Genomic DNA, 23,594 nt, shown 5'->3' with positions numbered 1-23,594 from the left:
GTGGTTGTCCAGATCTCCCATTACCATTTGTTGAAGAAGTTATTTTTACTCCATTTAATGCTCCTGCCCCCTTTGCCAAATATTAAATATTAATTGACCATATATTGCCAAATATTAATTGACCATAGAGACATGGGTTTATTTTGGGGCTCTCTATTCTATTCCATTGATCTATGTGCCTGTTCTTAATGCCAGTACCAGTCTCTTTTGATTACAGTAGCCTTGTAACACAGTTTAATGTCAGGTATTGTGATCCTTCCTACTTTGTTCTTTCTCAGAATCGCTGTAGCCATTCAGGGTAGCTTATGGTTCCATATAAATTTTTGAAATGTTTGCCCTATATCTGTGAAATACGTCATTGATATTTTAACAGGGATTGTTTTGAATCTATAGATTGATTGGGTAGTATGGACATTTTGATGAAGTTAATTCTTCCAATCTATGAACACGGTATATGCTTCCATTTATTTGTGTCTTCCTTAATTTCTTTCTTTAGTGTTGTGTAGTTTTCTGAGTACAGGTCTTTTACTTCCTTGGTTAAAGTTATTTCTAGGTACTTTATTTTTCTTGTTTCTATAGCAAATGAGATTTTTTTCCTCATTTCTATTTCTGATATTTTGTTGTTTGTGTACAAAAATGTCTTTGATTTCTGAATATTGACTGTGTATCCTGCTGCTTCGTCTGCACTCCACTGCCAAATTCACTTATTCAGCCAGGTAGTTTTTGGTGGAATCTACAGGGTTTTCTATGTACACTCTCATGTTATCTGCAAACAATGACAGTTTTACTTCCTCCTTTCCAGTCTGGATACCTTTATTTCTTTTTCTTGTCTGATTACTATGGCTAGGACTTATAATACTATGTTGAATAGAAGTGGTGAAAGTGAACATCCTTGTCTTGTGCCTGATCTTTGTGAGAAATTTTTAGTTTTTGCCCATTGACTGTGATGTTGGCTGTAGGTTTTTCATATATGGCCTTTATTATGTTGAGGTATGCTCCCTCTACTCCCACTTTGCTGAGTGCTTTTATCAGAAATTGGTGCTGTACCTTACAGCATTAGGCAAAGGCTTTATTCACATCTATTGATATGGTCATGTGATTTTTGTTTTTCCTTTTGTTTATGTGATGTATTATGTTTATTGATTTGTGAATATTGTACCATCCTTGCAGGCCTGGGGTGAATCCTACTTGATCATGGTATATGATCTTTTTAATGTATTGCTGGATGTGGTTTGCCAATATTTTGTTGAGGATTTTAGCGTCTATGTTCATCAGTGATACTGGCCTGTAGTTTTCAGTCTTTGTTTTGTCTTTATCTGGTTTTGGGATTAGGATGATGGTGGCCTCATAAAAAGAGTTTGGGAGTCTTGCCTCTTCTTGGATTTTTTGCAATAGTCTGAGAAGGATAGGGGTTAGCTCTTCCTTATATGTTTTGAAAACTTTTGAAAGGTTTTAACTAAGAGAAGCACATAATCTGATACATTTTTTAAAGATGCTGTGTGGAGTATGAATTCTTGGAGGATAAGCCAAGAGCACAGTTAGGTGACAGTTGCAGTAGTCCAGGCTAGAAAAGATGATGTTTGGAATGGGATGGGCAGAAGTGGACATAAAGAGAAGTGCTTGCATTGTATATTTTTCAGAAGAGAAAGCAACAGCATTTATTAACAAATTAAATATAAGATAAAAATTCTCACCTTTTTGGCTTGATAAACTGAGTTGGTGGCGCAATCTCTTGAGGAGGCAGACGTGACAGAATATGTGTTGTAGGAGAAAGGTGAGGGAGGCTTAGAAATCAAATATTTTGCTCAGGTCAAGTTAATATCAAGATATGTAGAATCATCAAAAAGATAGTTGGATGTATAAGTTTGGAGCCCATGGGAAAGGTCAGGGTTGGGGTCAGAATCTGTCTGTAAAATAAACACACATATATGTAATATCAGTAACTCATTTACTAGAAAGAGTTGCCATACATCTCTATTGGTTCATTTATTTACTAATAAATTAATGCATTGACACTTTTATTCCAGAAATATTTATTGTATGCCTATCAACATATCAGGCTGATAGGCTGATAGGTATAGTCATACTAGTGGCCTCTGAAGAGAAGAGTGTGTAACCAGAGTTGGTAGATCATGGGAAGAAAATATGAGAAATTTAAAGAAATATTTATTTTTACCTAAAAACAAAAACATGTCTTACAAGTATTAATATATAGATTTATACTGGCATCCCACTATTAATGAGTGAAAAGTGCGAGTTATACAATGTGGAGAATAATTCAGGGGTTTCTTTATTTTCTTTCTTTTTAATATATTGTGATTTCTGGGCTACGTAAATTTACCCCTTTCATTATTTCATTGAATTAACACCCACTAAAATGAAGGGAGTCAGAAAAGATTTCTGTAAAGAAAACATAAGTTGGTAATAATGCAAGCATAAGCAAAAAAGACAATACTAGAGAGGACATGTCTACTTCTAGCATGAGCTCTATAGCAGTCACCTTACTGACTAGTGGGGATGACATTTTCAAATCACAGATTTGGAAACACTTCCATTATGTGATTTTGATGCAAAAATAATGTATGTATGCTACCCAAGGCTGGGACTCCTGTGAAGCAAGTGAGACATTCAAGTTAGGTACACAATTTAAGGTAGCCCCCAAAACTCAGTAATCAAGATAATTATTTTAATGTAACATTTAAAAAAAATAAAAAATGTGAAAATCTGTGATAAGCACACTATCAAATTTTAAATAAAGATTATTATTACCTTTAAAAATTTTGTACATGTACACTAAAACTTGAAGACAGAATTTTTCATCCTATTTAAAAATCCTCCAAGCAATGATTCCTGAGAGTTTCAACCCATTTGTTAAAAATATAAAAATGCAACATCTCCTGGCTGACAACCGGAAAATAGAAAGTTACTAGTTAAACTGCAACAAAAACTTCTCATGGTTGGTGGATGGAAGCGATAAAAATGGAACCCATTAGTAAGAGCAGCCAGAGATGTACTTCTTCCATTAAGATCTACATGTCTTTGTGAGTTATCTTTTTCAGCTATGACAGCCATTACAATGAAGTACAGAAATAACCCGAAGGTTGAATCAGACATTTTAATAACTTTCACAAGATATATCAGAGTTTTTAAAGCATTGAGATGTAGTCAACCATATTGCATTCACTAAATATTTTCACAGAATAACAAGGATTTTTAATATAAAATAACTCATAGTTAATGTTAAATGTTTATTTCATCTTTATCTTATCCTTTTTATATTAAAATCTTTTACATCAGAGCCAGCAGGACGTGTATGTAACTTACATAAGTACATAGACTTTTGTTTTCTTTTAGGTAATAAAGTGCAATAAAAAAATTTTGGAGAGCACAGGTTCAGGTAGTTAATACTGTGGGTGTTAGGAACATGGCAGCATTATATTAGCATGCTGTAGAATCGCCGTATCCATGAAAGTCTTGATAAAAAATGCCGCACTGAGCCTTTATAAAGGTTTTTGTGTGTGCTTTTTTTTTTTCTTTTGAGGAATGAGTAGGATTTGGAAAAATAACTTGCAGAATTTGTTTAGTGTAAAGCAGAGCACAATGCTTACTGTTAGAGATTAAAGCCCTCTAAAAAAAACACATTTGAAGAGGATCATAAGTTCAAATTGCAGCCCTACTCTCTGAAGCCATCTCAGTCCCAGGCTGGAACCTGTTGGAGAAGGGCCGCAGGGGAATGCAGCTCTAATGGAGTTGTACGTGGGGGTAGATGTAACACCACTTCTCTGAGCAAGGGCTGTTGCCTCCCCTTAGCAAGAGATGGGCCCTCTTGTCCCTCCAGCGGGGGCCGTCGGGCGGGTAGAAATACGGGGAAAAGACAAACGCAGTTCTTTCTGGCTGCAGCCCTGTTTGAGGGCGGAGGCTGGGAGTTAGCCCGTGCCGCTTTCTCTTCCAGGAAGAGGCCAGGAGTAAGTGAAGAGGGGACAAAGTTTAGGCACTTTTCTAACCCGAAGGGAGTGCAGCGTTGGCAGTAGGATCTGAGAAGGGGCTTACTGCTCCTTCCCCGGTGGGCAAGGAGTAGGAAGAGCCGAAGAAGGCATGGAGGGCTGTAAGGCCTGGCTTTTTCCCTGCCGGCAGAGGGAATGCCGAGATGGACAGTCCAAAGTGCCTCTAACAAAAAGCCTTTCCATCCCTGCTCAACCAATTTCGTACCCCCTTGGGCTGAAGAAGAGCTGAGATAATTAAACTCGGGCGACAGCTGCCTCGCCACCTTCTGCGCCAGGCGCTGGGCTCCGAGCCCGACGGCCCGAATTCTCGCGAGAGCGGACGCCGCCATTTTTCCATTGATTGCAGCGAGCTGGGGGAGGGGCTGACAACTAAGGCGACGGCTCAGCGGCGGCAGCGGCAGAGCGGTGGGTCGGTATCTGCGTGCTGGTGTCTGAGGCCCAGGCTGAGGCCTCCGAGGTTGCCGGAGCGCAGGCGGTGGAGAGGATGACTGCCGCTGCTATTCTCTCCTGAGAGAGAGCCGCCGCCACCTCCCCCCTCCCCCGGTAGGGCGGAGAGGAGCGGCCGGAGTCAGAGCGATGGTGCCCGGAGAGGAGAACCAACTGGTTCCGAAAGAGGTAAGGGGCCAGCACAGGCGGCTAGGCCCGAGGCCTGCGGCCACTGGAGGCAGCGCGGGCCCGAGCGAGGGGCCGGCTGCGGGCCCAAGTCGTGTGCAGCCCGGGTGTGGGGCAAGGAGGACGTGAAAGGTGGTGGTGGGGGGGGGGGTGCAGTGTATGGTGGGTGCGGCGAGCAGCTGGGAGACCCGACTGGATCTAGGGGGCCAGGGAAGCGGAGACCTCCCCCCTCGGGTGTGTAGGGCTGGACAAATAAAGGAGCGGACTTGAAGGCATCAAGTCCCGCTCTGGGGGAGGTGGCCTTTTAAGTCCTTATTTAACATGTCGAGCCAAGATAGGTAATTGAAAAGAAAAAATTCTGCAACAGTTTTTGATGGGCTGGACAGGGTGACGGTGCTGCTTCTGGTTTTGACAGTAGCAGTGTATAACTTTCAGGGCTTGTGAAATCTACACCCGACTTGAGATCTGTGGGAGGGCAGAGTTAACTGTTAAGACTTTTATGAACTGCTGTTACTTGGTAGTACTGTTGGCCTGCCGAAATGGGGCCTACCCCGAACATCGTTGGAAAGTAGCAGATGTTACTGTGACAGAAAGGTAAGAGTTAGCACACCGTATGGAGAGCTGAGCTACTTTTTGTTAACTTGGGTTGTGTATGCCAGTTTGGGTGACTTACTAAATTTCTTAAAAGCCAGTGATATGAGAAGCCTCGACTTCTTGGCTTTTCTTGAATATTAGAAGGTTAATGGTAGACTCCAGCACTGGCCAGTGAAGTTCAACATATTAATAGTATCTCTGTCGGCTTTATAAATATTTTCAGCGTATACAAATGTGTATTTTTAACTGGTTGATCTTCAGGCTAATGCTTGGGATTTTTATTTCCCATATACCTTAAATAAAAGCAGGTGTCTGTTGAAATTAGCTGTGTAGTAGGATCTTGATATTTATGAGTGATGTTCATTAAAAATTATTAATTTTTTAGTTGCATTGTAGCAATTTGTTGCTACTTAAAGCAAGCTCTGGTGATACCTGAGTTATGTATCTATGATATAAATATTTTTCCAACTTTATCAGATGATAGTTGTTTTGCAAGGACAATTTTAATTTAGTTGCATCAATATTCATAAACCTTCACCTGTGCAAAGCAGATGAACAGGTCAATTAATCAGAAGTCTTGTTTTGGGAGCTTTCAGAGCTACTAAGAAAGAGAACACTACCATTTGTTGAGTGCCAATTAGGGGCTAGGTACTTTACTACAAAAGTAACTAGTATATAAGTAAGGATGAAAGTGATAGGTGCTATAAGAATATATAAACATGCATTTTCGTTTAGAACTACATATTGCTGGTTTTCATTCTTGTGAAAAGCAAAGTTCTTAATTTCTTGACCATTACAAAATATAATAATAGGAGGAACTCTGCTTTAAAAAAAGCCAACATTAGATTTATTTCCCTAACTTGATGTGTAGAAGACATGAAAACTGGTACAGTAATGCTGCTTTTTTTACCTTTTGGATTTTAGAGATAAAATGTCTCTTCTTTAAGACTAACTCCTTTACCTGAGGCTTCAAGTTTACCCCAACTTTTTTTTCGTCCTGCTTTTTCTGGATCATATGCCTTTATTTCTGTTTCCTAGACTCATCTCCAGTCTTTTCCTCTAGCTCATCTCATGATTTCTGGAGGCAGGCACTGTACTCCCGAATCTTAACTGTCACTTGAAGTCCTTGCCTTTTTTTAACTAGCTAACTAGTTCTTTCTTTTTGATGTCCATATTCCTTGAATAATTCTTGCTTGCTTCTCTTCCTTTAATTTTCTTTTGCATTTGATACTTTAAAAAAAATTCCTTATTTTAGAAATTCTGTACTTTTCTTGCCATTTTTCCTACCTGTTCTGTCTGACCACTCATCTAATCAATGCCTCTTTCTTCTTTTCTGTGTCCTCAATTATCACTTTTGTCTGGTTGTGTTGTCTCCTCTCCGGTCTTCTTAAGTAGTAGTAGAATCATAAAGTGCTAAAGCTGAGAGAGCACAGTGATCATCTAGTAACTTATATCCCTTCACTTTACAGATGAGAAAGTTAGGGCCAGAGGATTGAGAATGACTTGTTCAGGGACATATAATGAGTTAATGACAGTGCTAGGACTAGAACTGACAATCTCCTCAGTTATACTCTCTTTTACAAGTCCTTCCAAGTAAAAAGAGGCTCTGTAGGAACAGTTTGTAACTCTCTCAGTACACTGACCATGAGAAAATAAATTACAAAATTTATAAATTTCTTCCGTTTTAATGGCTTACTACCAACCATTTGGAGTTTTTTGTTTGTTTGAGGACCTTTCTATAGGGAATCTCTGACCCCTACTAGATTTAGATTTTGGTTAGCTTTGTGTCTTCATGCGTGTTGAATGAGGAATATATTATTCTGGTCCCTGAAGCTCAAGGATGTACCTTAGACTGCTGCTGAAGAAGGCAGTTCAGCATAGTACGGGGCTTGACAAACTCTAGCCCATGGGCCAAATCCAGCTCGCAGTCTGGTTTTGTATGGCTCATGAGTTGAGTTCCAAATTGTTGGGGAAAAAATCAAAATAATACTCTGTGATATAGAACGAGGTGAAATTGAGATTTCGGTATTAGTAAGTAAAATTTTATTGGAACGCAGCCATGCCCCCCATTTATTTACCATTGTTTATGGCTACAGCAGAGTTGAGTAGTTGCTACAGTTGCTGTATGCAGGATAAATTTGAAACTACTTAGCTCCATATTCAAGGCCTAGTGCAGTTTGATTCTGGCCACAACCTGCCCTTTCAGCTTTGCTCTTCTCCCATGAAACAAGTTTTTAATGCAGCCAAACGGGTTTCTAACTTGCTTTTCATTTCTATTTCTGCTGTTCTCTCACTCCTACTTTTCTCCACCTGTTTAGAACCTTTCATACACATTTTTTCCCCCAAGTACCTCTTATCTTATTTATTCCCAAACTTTTCAGAGCATTTTAACTTTAGGGATTTCTCCTTCTTAGAAGACCCTTATATATTAATAGAATTCATTTGGCATTTAACAAATAGTGCTTTGTGACATCTATTATGGTCTCAAACTGTAATATGCATTTTATATATTATGTAATGAATTTCTTGGCAGCGGAGGTCTTTGTGTCTCTGTCTCTGTCTGTCTGTCTGTCTGTGTGTCTGTCTTGTTCCGTATATTTTTTAGGTCTAGGGCAGTCCTTCCTGCAGCAGATAGACATTGATGTGGTTACGGGGTTGTGTGGAAACTTAGAATTCTAACTGACAACCCCCGCTTGGGTGTTTTCCACAGAATCCTTGGCAAGCCGTTTTCCAGCCTTTGCTTGAATACCTTCATGACTAATCTCTTACAATGTCTTTGGCTTAGAAGAGATCTATTAAGTTTTTGAATTGAGAGATGTCTGGATCTCTGTTTTGGCCATCTTTTGATAGTTGCCTCTGGATAATAGAGAAATCTTTTAATCATTGTCTGTGGGATGCCTTTTTCTCATTGATGAAGGTGGGGGAGGGCGGCAGGAGGGCAAACCCTCTCTATTCTACATACAGTCTGAGCATCTCAGTTCTTGAACTGTTTCTCAGTTGCTCTCTTTTGGACATATTTCAGTGTTTTTAGTATTCCTCCTAAATTGTTGTGTCCAGAGAAGAGCAAAGAGAGCATGGTCTGTTCCTTGTGGTTAACAATAAAGCTTTTCACCTCACTTTTTCACTTTACTATGTATCTTTGAATTGTATATTGATAATTGGCTTTGAGATCTCTATTTTAATGTCGTCACAATTTCTCTATATTGCTTTGTTGCTTTTATTATTTATTATTCTGTTTCCTTATAAGGATTTGTGGGAATCCTTTATTATCCATTATAAATAATAATCCATTATTATTTATTGAGTTTTCACTGTGATATTATTGTACTCTGCCATATAGTGAAAATTTAGAAGAAATAGAAAAAATTCATTCTTCCCTCAAGTATTTTATAGTATAATTAAGGATAGGGTACATATTTGCTAATGCTTTTAAAATAATACTTTCACTGCAACACTTAAACTGGTGTCCAAGGAGTATATTAATATAAAAAAGATAGAAAAATGAAAGAAAAAGAATGCAGTTCCATATCTTAGAGGGTGCCTCTCTTTTCCATGCAGTCAACACTACTTCCATCTAGAACTAATGATGATGGTAGTAATAACCAATATTTGTGAAGCATTTATTATATGTCGATAAAGTTGTACGTTCTTCATGTGTATTAACTCATGCGAGCTTCACAACAGCTTCACAACTATGTAAGGGCCATTGATATTGAGAGCCCCCAAAACATTTAACCAACTTGTTTTTCATCTCTGTTTGGGTTTTTTTATTTCTGTTTTTTAAATAAAATCCATAAATAGCTGTTACGGAGCATGTCAAATGTATATTTTAATATTATTTCTCCTAATTAAACCACTTGAGAAAAGGTACTGCAGTGGTCGTTGTTTTTGGTGGTTCTTTTAAAGTTAGCCTTTTTCCCTTAAATTTGGGGTGTTGATTCTTCTTTACCAGTAAGAGGCAAGTAGGTTAGGTAACACTAATCAGTGGTTTACAAAAGTTGGAGTGTTTAATAAAAATCATTAGTATTTCACATATCATGGAAATACTACTTTAATAAAGTAAACAAAACTGAATACAGAGTTGTATATGATTCTAATATTGTCAAGGAAAAAATAAACAATTTAGGGTTATATGAATTGGAAGATTTAGAAGGAATACTCTAAAATATTAGCAATTGCTGTTTTGGGTATCTAATTATTGGGCTATATTTAGAATTTTATCTTTAATGCATTTCAACAATGAGGCTGCACATTTAGATAATCCAAGTTTAGGTGATCTGATTGTAGTTTTTGAAATATTTATATAGAGTTGCCTTGCTTTTTATGCTTATGGTTTTTATTTTCCACTGGTCTTCATGCTCTGTATATTTGCCACAAAGTAATCTGATCCACTTGTGAGGCTTTGACTTTTGATAGTAATTTACATATTTATATCTCCAGCCCTGACCTCTCTTTTTCTGGATTCAGATTTCTACCTGAATATTGAATATCTTTACTTGGTTGTACTGTACAACCCACAAATTAAATGTGAATAATATCAATCTCATGTATTTTCTTTCCCTCCCCTCACATCCTCCTCTCAACATAATTCTTTCTCTGTATTCTCTTGTTCAGGTAGTGTTATCACCATCTCTTTGCATAAGTTAAGAACATTTTTTTGACTCCTCCTTTTTCTTTTTTCTCCTATATACTGTAGTTTGTTCATCACTTGGAAAATATCTCTGGTATCCTTATTTTTTTATCCATGGCTCAGATTCTGTTTTCTCATTCAGTTGTAGCTCTTGTAATGGCCTTTCTGCTTCTAAGCTCTTCTCTTTGCTAGCCGTCATCAGGAGTACTATCTAAAGCAGATGAGATTGGGATTTACCTGTTTTAAAGTTTATAATTACTACCTCCCATTGCAAATTGAATAATAGGTGTTATTTATAAACATTATTATGTGATAGACACTATGCTAAACAGTTTACATACAGTATTTCATTTAATTTCTATAACAGCCCTTTAAGACAGCTGTTTTTCAATATTTTGTAGATGAAGAAAGTAAGGCTTAGGTTAAGTAACTTGCTTAAGGTTGTATAGCTGTTTGATTTTAAGTTCAGTTGACTTTAACCAGTAGGAAAGTCCTTTATAATTTAGCCTCAGTTGGTTTTTTAAAAAATTTTTGTCATAGTTGTACATGGGCACCTTTAGAAGTTGAATAGCTCTGCAGTACTACTTAACAAAAACTATAGTCCTTCGTACTTTCTTTCTCCCCTTTATTTCAGGCTCTCCAGAGGCAACTACTTTCAACCCATTCTTTTGATATTTATCTCCATATCTCAAAATAGCATGCTTATAGTTTTCCTTCTTGATTTTCCATTTTAAGGGATTATTTACTGACTCCTATAGTGGAAGAAATGTTTATACCACTGTCCCCAACCACACAGAGACACACTTCTTAATCCTGCCCAATCCTCCCAGTATTGTCAGGTTGCAAGTTGTTTGGATACATCAGTATTCAAAGTTTACTATCAATGTGACTCCAAACTAGTCATAGTTGAGCCATCTAGTTTACTGTGATTATTTGCCTTTCTTACACAGCATTTTGTTTTCCCTAATTTAATATTTTCTCTTAAATTTGCTTTTGCTTAGTTTTCTATGGGTTTATTAATTTAGCCAAGTGGCTCTCAACTTAGAGGACACTTAGCAATCGTTAGGTAGGTGGCGGGAGGGTAGGGAGTGTGCTACTGATACCTAGTGAGTAGATGCCAGCCATGCTACCAAATTTCATCCTACACTGCACAGGACAGCGTCCCCTCCCCCCCCAACTAAGAATTACATGCCCCAAAATGTCAATACTGCCATTGTTGAGACACTCTGATTTACCCTTCTCTCTCAAGTGTATAAAATCTCTTATTATGTTCAAACCTACTAGTTTTTGGTTTGAATTCCAGCTGTTATCTTAGATTTGTTTTTACTGTCATCTTAGTAGTTCCCTCAGATCTCTCTTGTGTTGGAGCTTCTGGTTCTGTATCTGACATCTTCACCTTTCTTTGCTTGCTTTCTCATTTTTTGGAGGATCACTTTCATAGCTTTCTGGATGGGATATAATTTTTCTAAGACCTCACATGTCTGAAAATGTTGTTTCTATCCCCTTGCTTTATAAGATAGTTTGGCTGGGCTGATAATTCTCCATCAGAAATAATTTTCTCTCAGAACTTTGAAAACGTTGGTTCATTGTCTACTTTTTTTCAGTGTTGCTGTTGGGATATGACATTCCTAGAAAATTCTTTTCCACTATTTTGAAACTTATTTTTCCTCTCTCTGGAAGCTTGGGTAATCTTTTTCCCTCGAGTTATGAAATTTCTGTACTAAGTTCCTTGGGATAGGTCTGTTTTTTATATTTTCTGCTTAGGTCTGGCTAGTCTTATCTAATTTAGAAGGTATCTCATCAGTTCTGAGAAATTTTCTTAGAACATTTCTTGCCCTTTTGTTTTTCTGTTCTGTCTCTGAAATGCCTTTTGTTTAGATGTTGGGCCTGCTGGGTGGTTTCTGTAATTTTGTCTTCATCTATTTTTTTGTGTCATCTATTTTCCATTTCTCCTCTCCCTGCCCCCCACCCAGTGCTTCCTAGGAGATTTTTCTCAACTTTATCTTCCATTTCTACTAAGGTTTTATATCTGCTATCATGTTTATAATTTTCAAGCACAATTTCTTTTTCTGGAAAAAGTTTTAAATTATATCCTAGTTTTGCTTCATGGATACAATGTCTTCTCTTGTCTTTCTTAGAAAATTATTGGTAGTTTTCTTCTCTGAATACACTCTCTTTTCTCCAGATTTCCTGTTTGTTTGCTTTGGGCTCTGTCTTTCCTATTAGGTGCTTCCCTTAGATGTTTCGTGATCCTCAGAAGTCAACACTTACTTAAAAGAGGTACCTTAAAAAGCTCAATGGACACAGACAAAAGTATGGTGGTTATCAGAGGGAAGGGTGATGGGGAATAGGAAAAGGGGCCAAAAAGAGGGTGACCAAAGATTTGACTTTGGATGGTGGGCATACAATGCATTATACAACAAGGTGTGTCTGGAAAAAGTCCAGCCATTGTTACCGTAACGAGAATGGTTTGTGTGACATTGATGTAATCTGGCAGCCGAGGAGAGTGGACTAGAATGCGCATATGTGAACAAGGATGACTTCACTGTACTAGTTGCGGGAGTAGACGTTGTTGAGTGAGCATCTGTACTGTGTGGACATCACATTCAAAATTAGAGCAACGAATCTGCATCACATTTTGCGGTAAGCTTGAACATTACTCCATGGAAACTATTTGGATGATTCAGAAGGCCTGGTGATTGGCAGCTTCATCATGATAGTGTGCCCACTCATGCATCAAGTCTTGTGCAGAGTTTTTTTTGCAAAACACCAAATTACCCAGATGACTTATCCCCCCTACAGACCAGGTTTGGCACCCTGTGACTTCTGGCTTTTCCCAAAACTAAAGTCACCTTTGAAAGGGAAGAGATTTCAGACCATTGGTGAGATTCCGGAAAATACAGGGCAGCTGATGGCAATCGGAGAACTGTGTGAGGTCCCTAGGTGCCTACTTTGAATAGGACTGAAGTGTCATTGTCCTATGTACACTGTTTCTTCTGTCTTGTATTTTCTTCAATAAATGTCTCTATTTTTCATATTACATGACTGGATACCTCCTGGACAGATCTCGTACAGATCATATATCACAGTAATGTATACTTGAAACCTATATGACCCTATTAACCAAGGTCACCTCAGTAAATTTAACAAAAAAAGTTGAGTCATGGGTATTAAGGACCTTTTCCAGTTCCAGCAACATGTTTAGGTGTCATGATATGCAGAGCCATGTTCTTCTGTGAGATTTATTACATAGATTTTAAAGTGTTTTGCTGGGGTATTGCTGGCCTAAAATTTAATTTTGTACAAACATTGTCCATTGTTAAAAAGTGTTTGGCAAAATGATTGGGTTTGGCAGTGGTGGCAAATGATTGGCAAAATGATGTGATCTTTTACATCAAGACTCTTATAAGAGCACATATATTTTTGACCCTGGTTTTTTATTGATGTAGCGAAAGTAAACAGATGTCTCCTTCCTGTCCTACTGTCTACTTCCATTTACTTTGTAGATGTGGAAGCAATAATAATTGCCCTATTCTTCTGTTTAATGAAGCTAATCTGAACAACACATATGTAAAGTAGCCACGGATATGAACATTTTTATTTACAGGAAACTTCCTACAACCCACTTTTGAGAGATTAGTGTTTCTATGGAAATTACTGAGATACATGTCTTGAACTTTGTTGGTTTTTAAAAACATACTCTTAAAATCCTGCCTAACCAGCAAAATCCAGCCTCTCTTCTGTAAGAAACCTTTCCAGATTCTCCTCTGTTAATCTGATTGCATTTTCCTAACCTTGAAATCCCATAGCACTGTAGGTTTTTGGCATTTAAAAACTTATATCCCTTTATTATAAGTTAATTGTTACTTGTGTTAATGTCTTTGTTAGATAAGAAGCTCTTTAAAGTTAGCATAGCCAGACCGCCTGGGTTCATATAACCAGCTTTGTGACCTTTTAGCAGGTTACTTCTCAGTACCATAGTTAAAGGAGGTACTGGTTACTACCTCCTAGGATTGTTGAGAACATTAAATGAGTTAATACATGTAAAGTGTTTTCTACATAATAAGCACTCTGTAAATGTTAGCTTATCATTACTATGACTGCCATCATTACTGTTATTACCTTTGTGGGGGTTCAGAATGGGTCACCCAAAGATGTGCCTCTGTGGTATGAGAATTGTTTTGAGCTAATGACAACTCTAGCTGTAGGTTCAGGAGAAACTTTGCTCTTCCCTTAACTACCTAGAAGAATTTGAATTAGGGCTCTTGCCCATAATAAGAGATTATCAGAAATAACCCCTTTGACCTATACATAGCGCAGGTCAGACTACTGATTTCTAAACATGTCTTTCCCTGCAATGACCTTCTGAAGCCCCTTGGTGCCTTACCTCATCCCTAGCTCAGAATGCCATATATACCCATTTTCCCTTTCTGTCTTTGAACCTCTCTGCATGTGGTCCTTGAATTTCGTGTATGCAGGGTCTGCATACATATGTATATGTTACATGTTTATTTTCTCTTGCTAATCTGTCTCATGTCTATTTGATTATTAGACCAACCAAAAGAACCTGAAGGTAGGGGAAAGTTTATTCTTCCCTCACATCTTTATTCTAATATATATTCTTCCTATGGGCTAGCACAATGTGTTCAACATTGTTGTCTAAGAAATATTTATTAATTAAATGAAAATGAAGTCAGCCCTGGCTGGGTTGCTCAGTTGGTTGGCGCATCATCCCATATAACAAAAGGTTGTGTGTTCAATCCCTAGTCAGAGCACATACCAAGGCTGTGCATTTGATCCATGTTTGGGGCGCACGCAGGAGGTAATTGACCAATGTTTCTCACGTCCATGTTTGTCTCCCCTACCCCCTTCTTCTCTAAAATTAATGAAAATATCCTTGGGTGAAGATTTAAAAAAAATGAAAATGAAGCTGTATTTTAGTTATTAAATATGCTACTTGAAGTTAACATTTCTGATTATGACCTGTCAGCTAAATATCTTTATGTGTATATTACAAATCCTAAACAATTGGCTTTACCTAGGGGATTCTGGGAGAATGTAACATTTGAACTAGGTCACAAAGGATGACTTAATTACCAAGTAGAGGAGATCATATAGTTAGAAGGAATAACATTTAAAACACAAAATTTGTAATGCATTTTAGGAAGCGGCAAAGTTTAGTGTAGATGCATAGGGTGCCTGGGTGCTTGTGGTTGAGGGAAAGAAGATCATTCTGGCACGTTGTGTCTTAAAATTCTTTTGTTTAAGTTGAAGGATTTGTATACCTGTAAGGAATTTAGATTTTTACTCTGTAGATATTAGGGGACAAGGAAATGTCCCCCTCTTCCGCTAGAAAAATTTAACAGATTTGTTTATAATTGTTATAAAGTTTAATTGCTGAAACATGTTCATTGAAGCATTTTACTTACGTGAATGTTTTATGTTCTGAATTAGTATTGAAAATTTACACTCAAATGAAAATGATGTAAAGGGGAGTTTGCTAATACTTATTCTCTCACCTGTTTTTCTTTTTTATTTACAATCATATAATTAGACACTTTTTTATTTATTGATTTTAGAGAGAGAGAGAGGAAGAAGGAGAGAGAGAAAGAGAGAGAACAAACATTGATTTGTCATTCCATTCATTTAATGCATTCATTGGTTGCTTCTTTTATGTGCTCTTGACCAGGGATTGAACCTATAATCTTGGTGTATTGGGACGACGCTCTAACCAATTGAGTTACTTGGCTTAGGCTACTTCTTTGTTTTTTAAGAATAAATTTTTTCCCATTATAATGCATCTTGAACACATTTTCCATATATGAATTGTGCTGACAAGATATCATTTGGTATAATTGTTACACATTTGATATGATAGCTGTCTTCAAATAGGGCTAAGTAGAATAGGCCTCATTTACCTCCAGAAAAGTGCCAGTACCTGCACTCTGGGAGGGTAGATTTGTTTGGAAGTCCTGAGCAATTTCTCACACTAACTGCTTGAAGGGAAGTTTGCAAATGAGAAGTTCAGTGTATTTAGGATTTTCATTGACAGCCACCATCTTAGGCTTAATAAGAATGTGGTTCCTTCACCTTTTCAAAGCAACATTTTAACTGGTAGCTTCCTGAGTGATTTACCGCTAGTCTGTTTGCCAGCCTTCATCTTGGTAGGAGCCATAGTATAGAGAACTCCCTACTCACCCTCCTTTTTGACAGAAGTTCAGCAGGCTAGAGGTGGTACCTGTGCTAGAGAGGGACGAATCTGATGGCTTTGGCAGCAGTGGCGGCAGCAGCAGTGGCAGCATCTGAGAATATCACACGGAATGTTTCTAATTAAGGGATTAATGAAATCTTCCCAAGGATATCCCCAGTGCTCCAAGTAAAATTGGCTTTAATATTTAACTAAGAGGAGCTCTTGATTATAACCAGTTCCAGGCTGGATTAAAATGTAGAATTTTTGTTATGACTCATTAAAGACATATGTTGTTTTAGTAAATATAAATAAGCTATCTATAAGTTTATATACATTTCTTTCATTTTATAGATACAAAATGTGTACCCTGTTATGTGTTTCAGTGTTTTAATTTGCATTTAATTTTAGGTTTACACCAAGTCGTATAATATATTACTTTGTTTATTTATAGTACTTTGAGGTAATGAAAGGGAATTGGTTAAAAAAAAACTAGATACATAACAATGAGGTTTCTTATTAAAAGACATCTGCAAAATATTATTGCTTTACTTTTGACATTTAAAATTCATATGTCTTGAAATACTTCTTTACCATTACATTATTTACCATAAACATAATACAAATAAAATTTTAAGAATTCTAAGAAAAATAGACATGACACAGAAAATGTTTCTACAATTCAGTAATATGATTTAACACTGGAAGGGTAGTAGTGAGGTATTATAGTCCATTTTAGGTGAAAAAACATAAAGACTATAAAAGCTTAATAACTTCTCAAGGTCTCAGTGGAAGAACTAGAATAAGACCTTTTTATAAAAGTCGTTTACTGAGGTGTAATTTATAGACAGTAAAATTTTCCCTTTCAATGTATACACAGTTTTATGAATTTTGACAAATGTATACATTGTATAACCACTGTCACAATCAAGATACAGAATATCTACATCACCTTAAAGTTTCTCATGTCCCTTTTAGTCAACATCTCCTTTTACATCCAAGCCCTGCAAACCACTGATCGGTTTTTTGCCCTCATAGTTTGCTTTTTCCAGGTTATCATAACTGGAATTCATATTGTATGTAGCATTTTGAGCCTGACTTCCTTCATCTGGAATAAAACAGGTTCATCTGTGTTGCTGCATGTATTAAGTAGTCTGCCTTTTTATTGCTGAATGCCACAGTTTGTTTATCCATTCAGCAGCTGATGGCCATTTGGGTTGTTTCCAGTTTTTGGTGATTCTGAATAAAGCTGTTAGAGCCATTTGTGTACAGTTTTTTGGGTGCACATGTCTTCATATGGTAAATGAATCTTTAATTTTGTAAGAAACTGTGAAACTCTTCTGAAATGGCTGTACTATTTTGCATTCCAGTCATCAGTGTTTGAGCATTGTAGTTGCGTGGTACTTGGCAATGTCAGTTTTTTTCAGTTTAGTTTAGCTTTTTCACAATTGTAGGAAGTGTGTAGTGATACCTCTTTGGAGTTTTAATTTGTATTTTCTAATGCCTAATAATGTAGAGCATCTTTTCATGTGCCTGAGCTTTTTCATCATGTCTGATCTAAAAAGCATCCTTTATGAAGGTTTTACATGGTTAAAGTTTTGCTAGGTACTGATAGGAAAGAGAGAAAAGTACCTGTTCTCAAGGATTTTATGATTTACATAGGGAAAACCGATAATTGTTTAAAAATAGTGTGGTTATAATTTTGGTAGACTCTTTGAGAATGTGGTTTACATACTAACTGGTCTGGTTGAAAGGACACTGGTTTGGGACTCAGAAAACTCACTGGTTTGACTTTGCCATAGTTGCTTAATCCTTCTGATCCAATTAAAAAAAATTCTTTCATCTGTGAAATAAAGGATTTGGACCAGATAAAGTATAAGATTTTCCCTAAATTATAAACCTATGTAAACTTTTTAGTAGTAGGTTTTCCTCTACTTTTTTGATAGAAGGATTTAAAGTTTGTGAGAAGACTGTGCAATCAGAAACAAAAGATATTTACAGATTTTCCCCATCTGATGAAATTCCTATTACCTTTTGAAACTTTAAATAATATAAATTATGTATAATTACTATAGCAAAGGATTGTAGATTTTTAAAATAATTTTAAAATAAGGATAGTAACTAATATAATAGTACTTCTTATATGGTATTATTATGATATAATTTATGGAGCATTTTCAAGTTATTCTCTTTTGATCTTCAGAAACCCTTTTTGTAGCCCCTGAGAGTCACAGATAAGTGAATTGCATAGGATTACACAGTTAAAAGAAAAGTAGCCAGCCATCTTGACTAGAGAATTCTAGTCAGGATCTTTCTACCTCTACAGTATATTGCTCTTTGCACAGTAGTTTCCTCCAATAGGAAAGAAACAGTCTTTAAGTAGTTTTAAATAACTTTTAACACTTTTTAGTTGTATAATTTCATGTTTAGAGTATTATAAGAATGGAATATTCTTACATGAAAATTATTATTTATGCTTCTAAATAAAAAGCATGTTTACAGCTTCTTTGATTTAGTAATAACGAGGAATATTCAAGACCTTTAAACAAATCAGTTGTATCACAATCTGAGTCACTGCTTGTCAGCAGCATTCTACTCAGAAAACTTAGCTGTAATGAAATATAAAGATAACGGGAACAGTAAAGAGCATATTACTTTTCCTCCTGAGAGTTGTTTGTTTAGTTTCTAAGTTTAGATACCTACAGTACATTATTAGGGGTTAACCATTGCCAGTAGAACAACTACTTTAAAAGGAATAAAGCAAAAGTGGGAAGAGGTTAGGATAGAGTTGAGAGGAAAAAACAATATCCTTACAATTTTAATGCTACAAATATATTAACATTATAAAGTTGTCAGAATGCCTGTATTCCTTAGATCTGTGTTTGTGTGTGACCATAGGCAATTTCCTTCAGGTTTCTGACTTCCTTTTTATTCACCTGTAAAATAAGGAGTTTGATCTGATGCCCAAAGATCAATCCAGCTTTGAATGTGTCATGTGTAATGTTGAGTCATCTGATTGATTGGTTCTTAACTGTCAAATTAATATATTGATCATAGTTAGATTTAAAACTGTTCTTTTAAAGCTCTGAAACATTACATTGTTAGTTTTTTCATAATTGAATGAGAACTTGATATAATTTGTTACAAGTAAAAAAGTTAGTTTTCAAAGAGTTTTGTATATTTAGTTTTCTAATTATACCATGGGGGTTCTGGGAGCTTGTTTTATTGGAAAAATAGTATAAAGTACTTAAAATAAAATAGACTTACAATTTTCTAATGCCTCAAACTAAGCTTTTAGAACCAGGTACAAAGTCATCTTTTAGAAAATTCCTATAAAGATTTGAATTTAGAAAGCAGGTTGGAACAGGGAGCGTTCTCAGCTTCCTTTAAAAAAGCTCTTGCACTAAAGAATTTTCAAAATTTAAAATCTGCTTGGAAAATTTTCAGTTTTATAATCAATTTTTAGAAATTTACTTAAACATTTTAAGAGCACACTGTGTTTCCAAAAGCCTCAACTATAACATACCATGAAGTTGTTTTCCTGAATGAACACATTTTGTTTAGAGCAGAGATTTTTCAACTGGTGTGCTGCAAAAGGCACACTGGTGTGGCCCAAGCATTTTTAAGGAGCTGGGGGCAGGGCAGAGGGGACATTGTACTCCCTACCCCTCGATGTGGGCCAGTGAGCTGAGATGCTCCTGTCAGCTGAGATGGGGCTTTTGGCGGCAGCAACACCCAAGAGGAAGGCTGCGGGGAGTAGGGGTGGAGGGTGCTTGAGCTGTGGCGGGGGACGTGGCATGCTGCAAGACAGTGTTGCTGCAAGTGTTCGCCAGGGAAGCCTACCTTGGGAGTTACGTTCCCACCGTGTTTGAGGACTACACCGCAAGCCTTGAGATATACAAGTGTTGCATTGAGCTCAACGTGTGGGACACTTCAGGTTTGTTTTACTATGATAACATCAGGCCCCTGCCCTATCCTGATTCAGATGCTGTGCTGACTAGCTTTGACATTAGCCGAATAGAGACAGTGGACAGCGTAGCGTCCTCAAGAAGTGGCAAGAGGAGACTTGGGTTTTGTTCCAGTGCCAAGGTTGTGCTGGTTGGCGGTAAACTGGGCATGTGAACGGACCTGGCCACACTCAGGGAGCTGTCTAAGCAGAGGTTTATCCCTATTGCACATGAGCAGCACTGTTCTGGCCAAGTAGGTGGGGGCCAGGTCCTGCGTGGAATGATTCTCCTGGTCCTTTGAGTGCACCATCAGGGATGTCTTCATGTGACCACAGTAGCCTCTCTTGGCTGTGGCTATAGGTAGCTGTACCCTACTGACTCTCGCTGGGGTGATCTGCTCAGCTGGCAGGATGGCCAGACTGGGGGAATGGGAACAAAGGCAAGATACACAGGTTTGGGCCAAGAGTTACAACCTCATGTGAGGAGCCAGAGAGAGGCAGAGCATCAGGATGGGTGGTGAAGGGCGCAGTTGTTCCCCTGCCTGCACCCTGGCTTCCTAACCTCATGACTCTGTCTGGGACATCAAGGCAGGCTGAGTGAGCAATTCTAGACAAGGACCCGGAGACACGGGAAGTTAAGGGAGCAAGCAGGGCAGGAGCTGAGATAGAGCAGGGGGTTTGGGGAAGCTGGCATCACGCATTGACCTTGGTTGAGTCTCAGTTTATGAAAGGTGCCCTCTTCCCTCCCCACCTCCAGTACCCATATCCTGGTCCTGGCTTCCTTTCCTAAGGAAAGTGTCCATTTCATGACCTTTTTCCTCTCCTCTCACTTCTACAGCTGTTCTTAGTCATACTCACCTCTAGGCAACATGAAATAAATTAAAAAGCAAGTTGAAAAGCCCGTTTCCCCATATATCCACCAGTCCTGGCTCCTCCCCCCACTCCCAAAAGGCCCCAAATAAAGCCCGTGTCATTGGAAAAAAAATTTAAAAGAAAAAAGCAATACCTGACTGTTTAGTCAGGGATACTGACCTCTTTTCCCTTAGGATTGTTAAATGAAAAAGTGACAACAGCCAACACAACAGTGTGCATTAATCAAAATTATCTATGTTTTTGTCAGATTGGCAAAAAATATAAAATATTTTTTAGTGTACAGTAGTATTTTAGTAATTAGTTTATGTGTGCCATAAGATGAAAAAGGTTGACAATCACTGGTTTAGAGAGTTGACTAAAGGAATTAGACTTTCTACTTCTGTAGTTTGTTTTTAGTAATAAATATTATAAAGTACCATTTTCATATTTTTATCTAAGCAAAATCATAAGAATCTGCTTCGTTTCTTTCCTGTACACTTGTGACCTTTATTAATGTCATATTGTATGATTTATGATTTTATGAAGTATTGATATATTCTCAATCTCAAATCCTTGGACATGTTTGTTTTCTTTTAAGGAGAAAAGTTGAAGTCTATATTTTTAAAAAACTGATATAAATCCTAGATATATGAAAAATTTATTTTTAGAAATTTGAGCCTAAAACTAAATGTTACAAAAAGCTGGGGTTTAGAAGACTAAACTTTTTTGGGGGGAAGTTATAGGGGATACTAGTGGGAATGGACTTAAAGTATTTAGATACTAAGAAAGACTTGAATTTTTGTTAGTGATATATAGTTTTTAATACTTTATGATTCATAGAGATATTTTATTAGAAAAGCTTGACTATTTAGGAATGCTTAACAGAAATGAAAATGGGAAGTATGATACAATTTAATGATATACTTTTCTTTTCTTTTTTTTTTTTACTCACTGATTTAGAGAGTGAGTGGGGGGAGAGAGATATTGATTTGTTGTTCCACTTATTTGTGCATTCATTGGTTGATTCTTGCATATGCTGACCAGGGACTGAACCTGCAACCTTTGTGTATCTGGATGACTCTCTAACCAGCTGAGCTACTTGGCTAGGGCCTTTAATGATATATTTAACCTCAGTTTTCATTCACATTAAAATGGAATATTTAAAACATGAAATCACAAAAGTAGAAAGAGTAAATGATTTCTGAAATATTTAAAAACTGAAATAAGCACTAAAAATTCTAAATTGGTTCATGTCAAATTTAACAGTAGTGTCTTTACCCTTAATTCTCTTTTACATACACATTTGTTTCTAAATTGAATATTTAAAGTATGCTGAATAAAAAGTTCATTATCAGATTTTAAAAAAATATATGAGCAAAGTTTTTATATTTGATTTAGGGAAACAGCTTCCTGGCAGATAACTTCTGTAGCTAACATTTTTGATTTAAGTGAGCAAGTAAGTTTTAAATACTGAAAGTATTTTTTTAAGTGTTCCTTAACATGTATTAGGCCATATAGAGCCATTTTCTAATCTTTACGGCCATCAGCAGTATCTTAATATTATTCAGAAATAGGACGTATTATTAAAGTTTTTAGAATACATGTATACTCCTATTCATTTGATTACTTCTCATTCCATATAGCAATCTTTTTAATGTTAACTTTAAATTGAATAATTCATCTATTTATTTTGATGTTTAAATTATTCAAGATTTGGTTGGTGAAAGCCATTTCAACGGACATACCCCACCACCCTTGGAAAACTTCCTTACTTTCTGGCACTACAAGCTATTCCAGGCTCTTATACTTTCTCAGCCCCAACACTAACACCAGCCATTTCTACAAAGACCATGGATCCCTTTTGTGGAGAATGGTATTCAGACACCAAAATCTGGATGCTACCTATGTATTTATTGCTATAGGAATGTCATTACTTCTAGGTTCTCTTAGTGGAAGGAGCTATAAAATACGCACACACATATAAATTTGAAGCCTGTTTTTATTTCTATATTTCTCCCTACATGTATGAATCACATTCAGATCACATGAAAGCCTTTAGAAAGTAGGAAATTTTTTTATTTTTTGGATTACAAGAAAAAATAGAAACTTGTCTTGCTTATACATATATTTACATTTCTCCGTAATATGTTTATGCATATTATATATTTGTAACACAGCCCAATAGAAACCCAATTTGGAGGCAGTTTTACTACTTTCACAAATTTATGGTTGTAAGTTCTCTATTTAATTTTAATATTTTTAAAATTTGTGGTAAGATACATATATGACATTTACCACCTTAACTATTTTTAAGTGTACAGTTCAATGATATTAAGTACATTCACATCGTTGTGCTACTCACCATTATCCACCCACAGAAATCTTTTCATTTTGTAAAACTCTACCTGTTAGCAATAATGTCCCATTTCCTTAACCCATCTACCCCCAATCTCTGGCAACCACCATTCTGCTTTTTGTCTCTATGAATTTGCTCTTAGTACTTCATATAAGTGGAATCATACAGTATTTGACCCTTTGTCATAGGCTTATTTCATTTAGCATAATTTTCTCAAGATTTCTCCAGCTTATAATATGTACTAGAATTGCCTTTTTAAAAAATATAAATTTTGTTTATTTTATTTTTTAGATAGAGGGAACAGGAGAGAGAAAGAGGAGAGGAACATCAATGTGTGGTTGTTTCTCGCGTGCCCTGCCCCCCCACCGGCACTGGGGACCTGGCTTGCAACCCAGGCATATGCCCTGACTGGG

At 36.9% G+C, this 23,594-nt stretch overlaps 1 protein-coding gene and 1 pseudogene across 2 annotated transcripts in view; both read left to right on the top strand.

Annotated features, from left to right (window-relative positions):
* The first annotated feature begins 4,373 nt into the window (after positions 1-4,373).
* The window catches only part of USP47 (ubiquitin specific peptidase 47), a 107,107-nt gene continuing 87,886 nt past the window's right edge, over positions 4,374-23,594 (top strand). For both annotated transcript variants that reach the window (XM_054586097.1, XM_054586096.1), the window contains exon 1: positions 4,374-4,619. In XM_054586097.1, the coding sequence (XP_054442072.1) occupies positions 4,581-4,619 (39 nt within the window). In that variant the 5' untranslated portion in view covers positions 4,374-4,580. The remainder of the gene's footprint in view (positions 4,620-23,594) is intronic.
* On the top strand, positions 19,805-20,650 carry LOC129080568 (rho-related GTP-binding protein RhoN-like; annotated as a pseudogene).

The sequence above is a fragment of the Pteronotus mesoamericanus genome, unplaced genomic scaffold, assembly GCF_021234165.1.
Source record: "Pteronotus mesoamericanus isolate MK-2021 breed Mesoamerican mustached bat unplaced genomic scaffold, CSHL_Meso_final contig_90, whole genome shotgun sequence".
NCBI classification, from domain to species: domain Eukaryota; kingdom Metazoa; phylum Chordata; class Mammalia; order Chiroptera; family Mormoopidae; genus Pteronotus; species Pteronotus mesoamericanus.
Note: the sequence above shows the minus strand (reverse complement) of the source record. Positions and strands in the feature narration are given on the sequence as shown.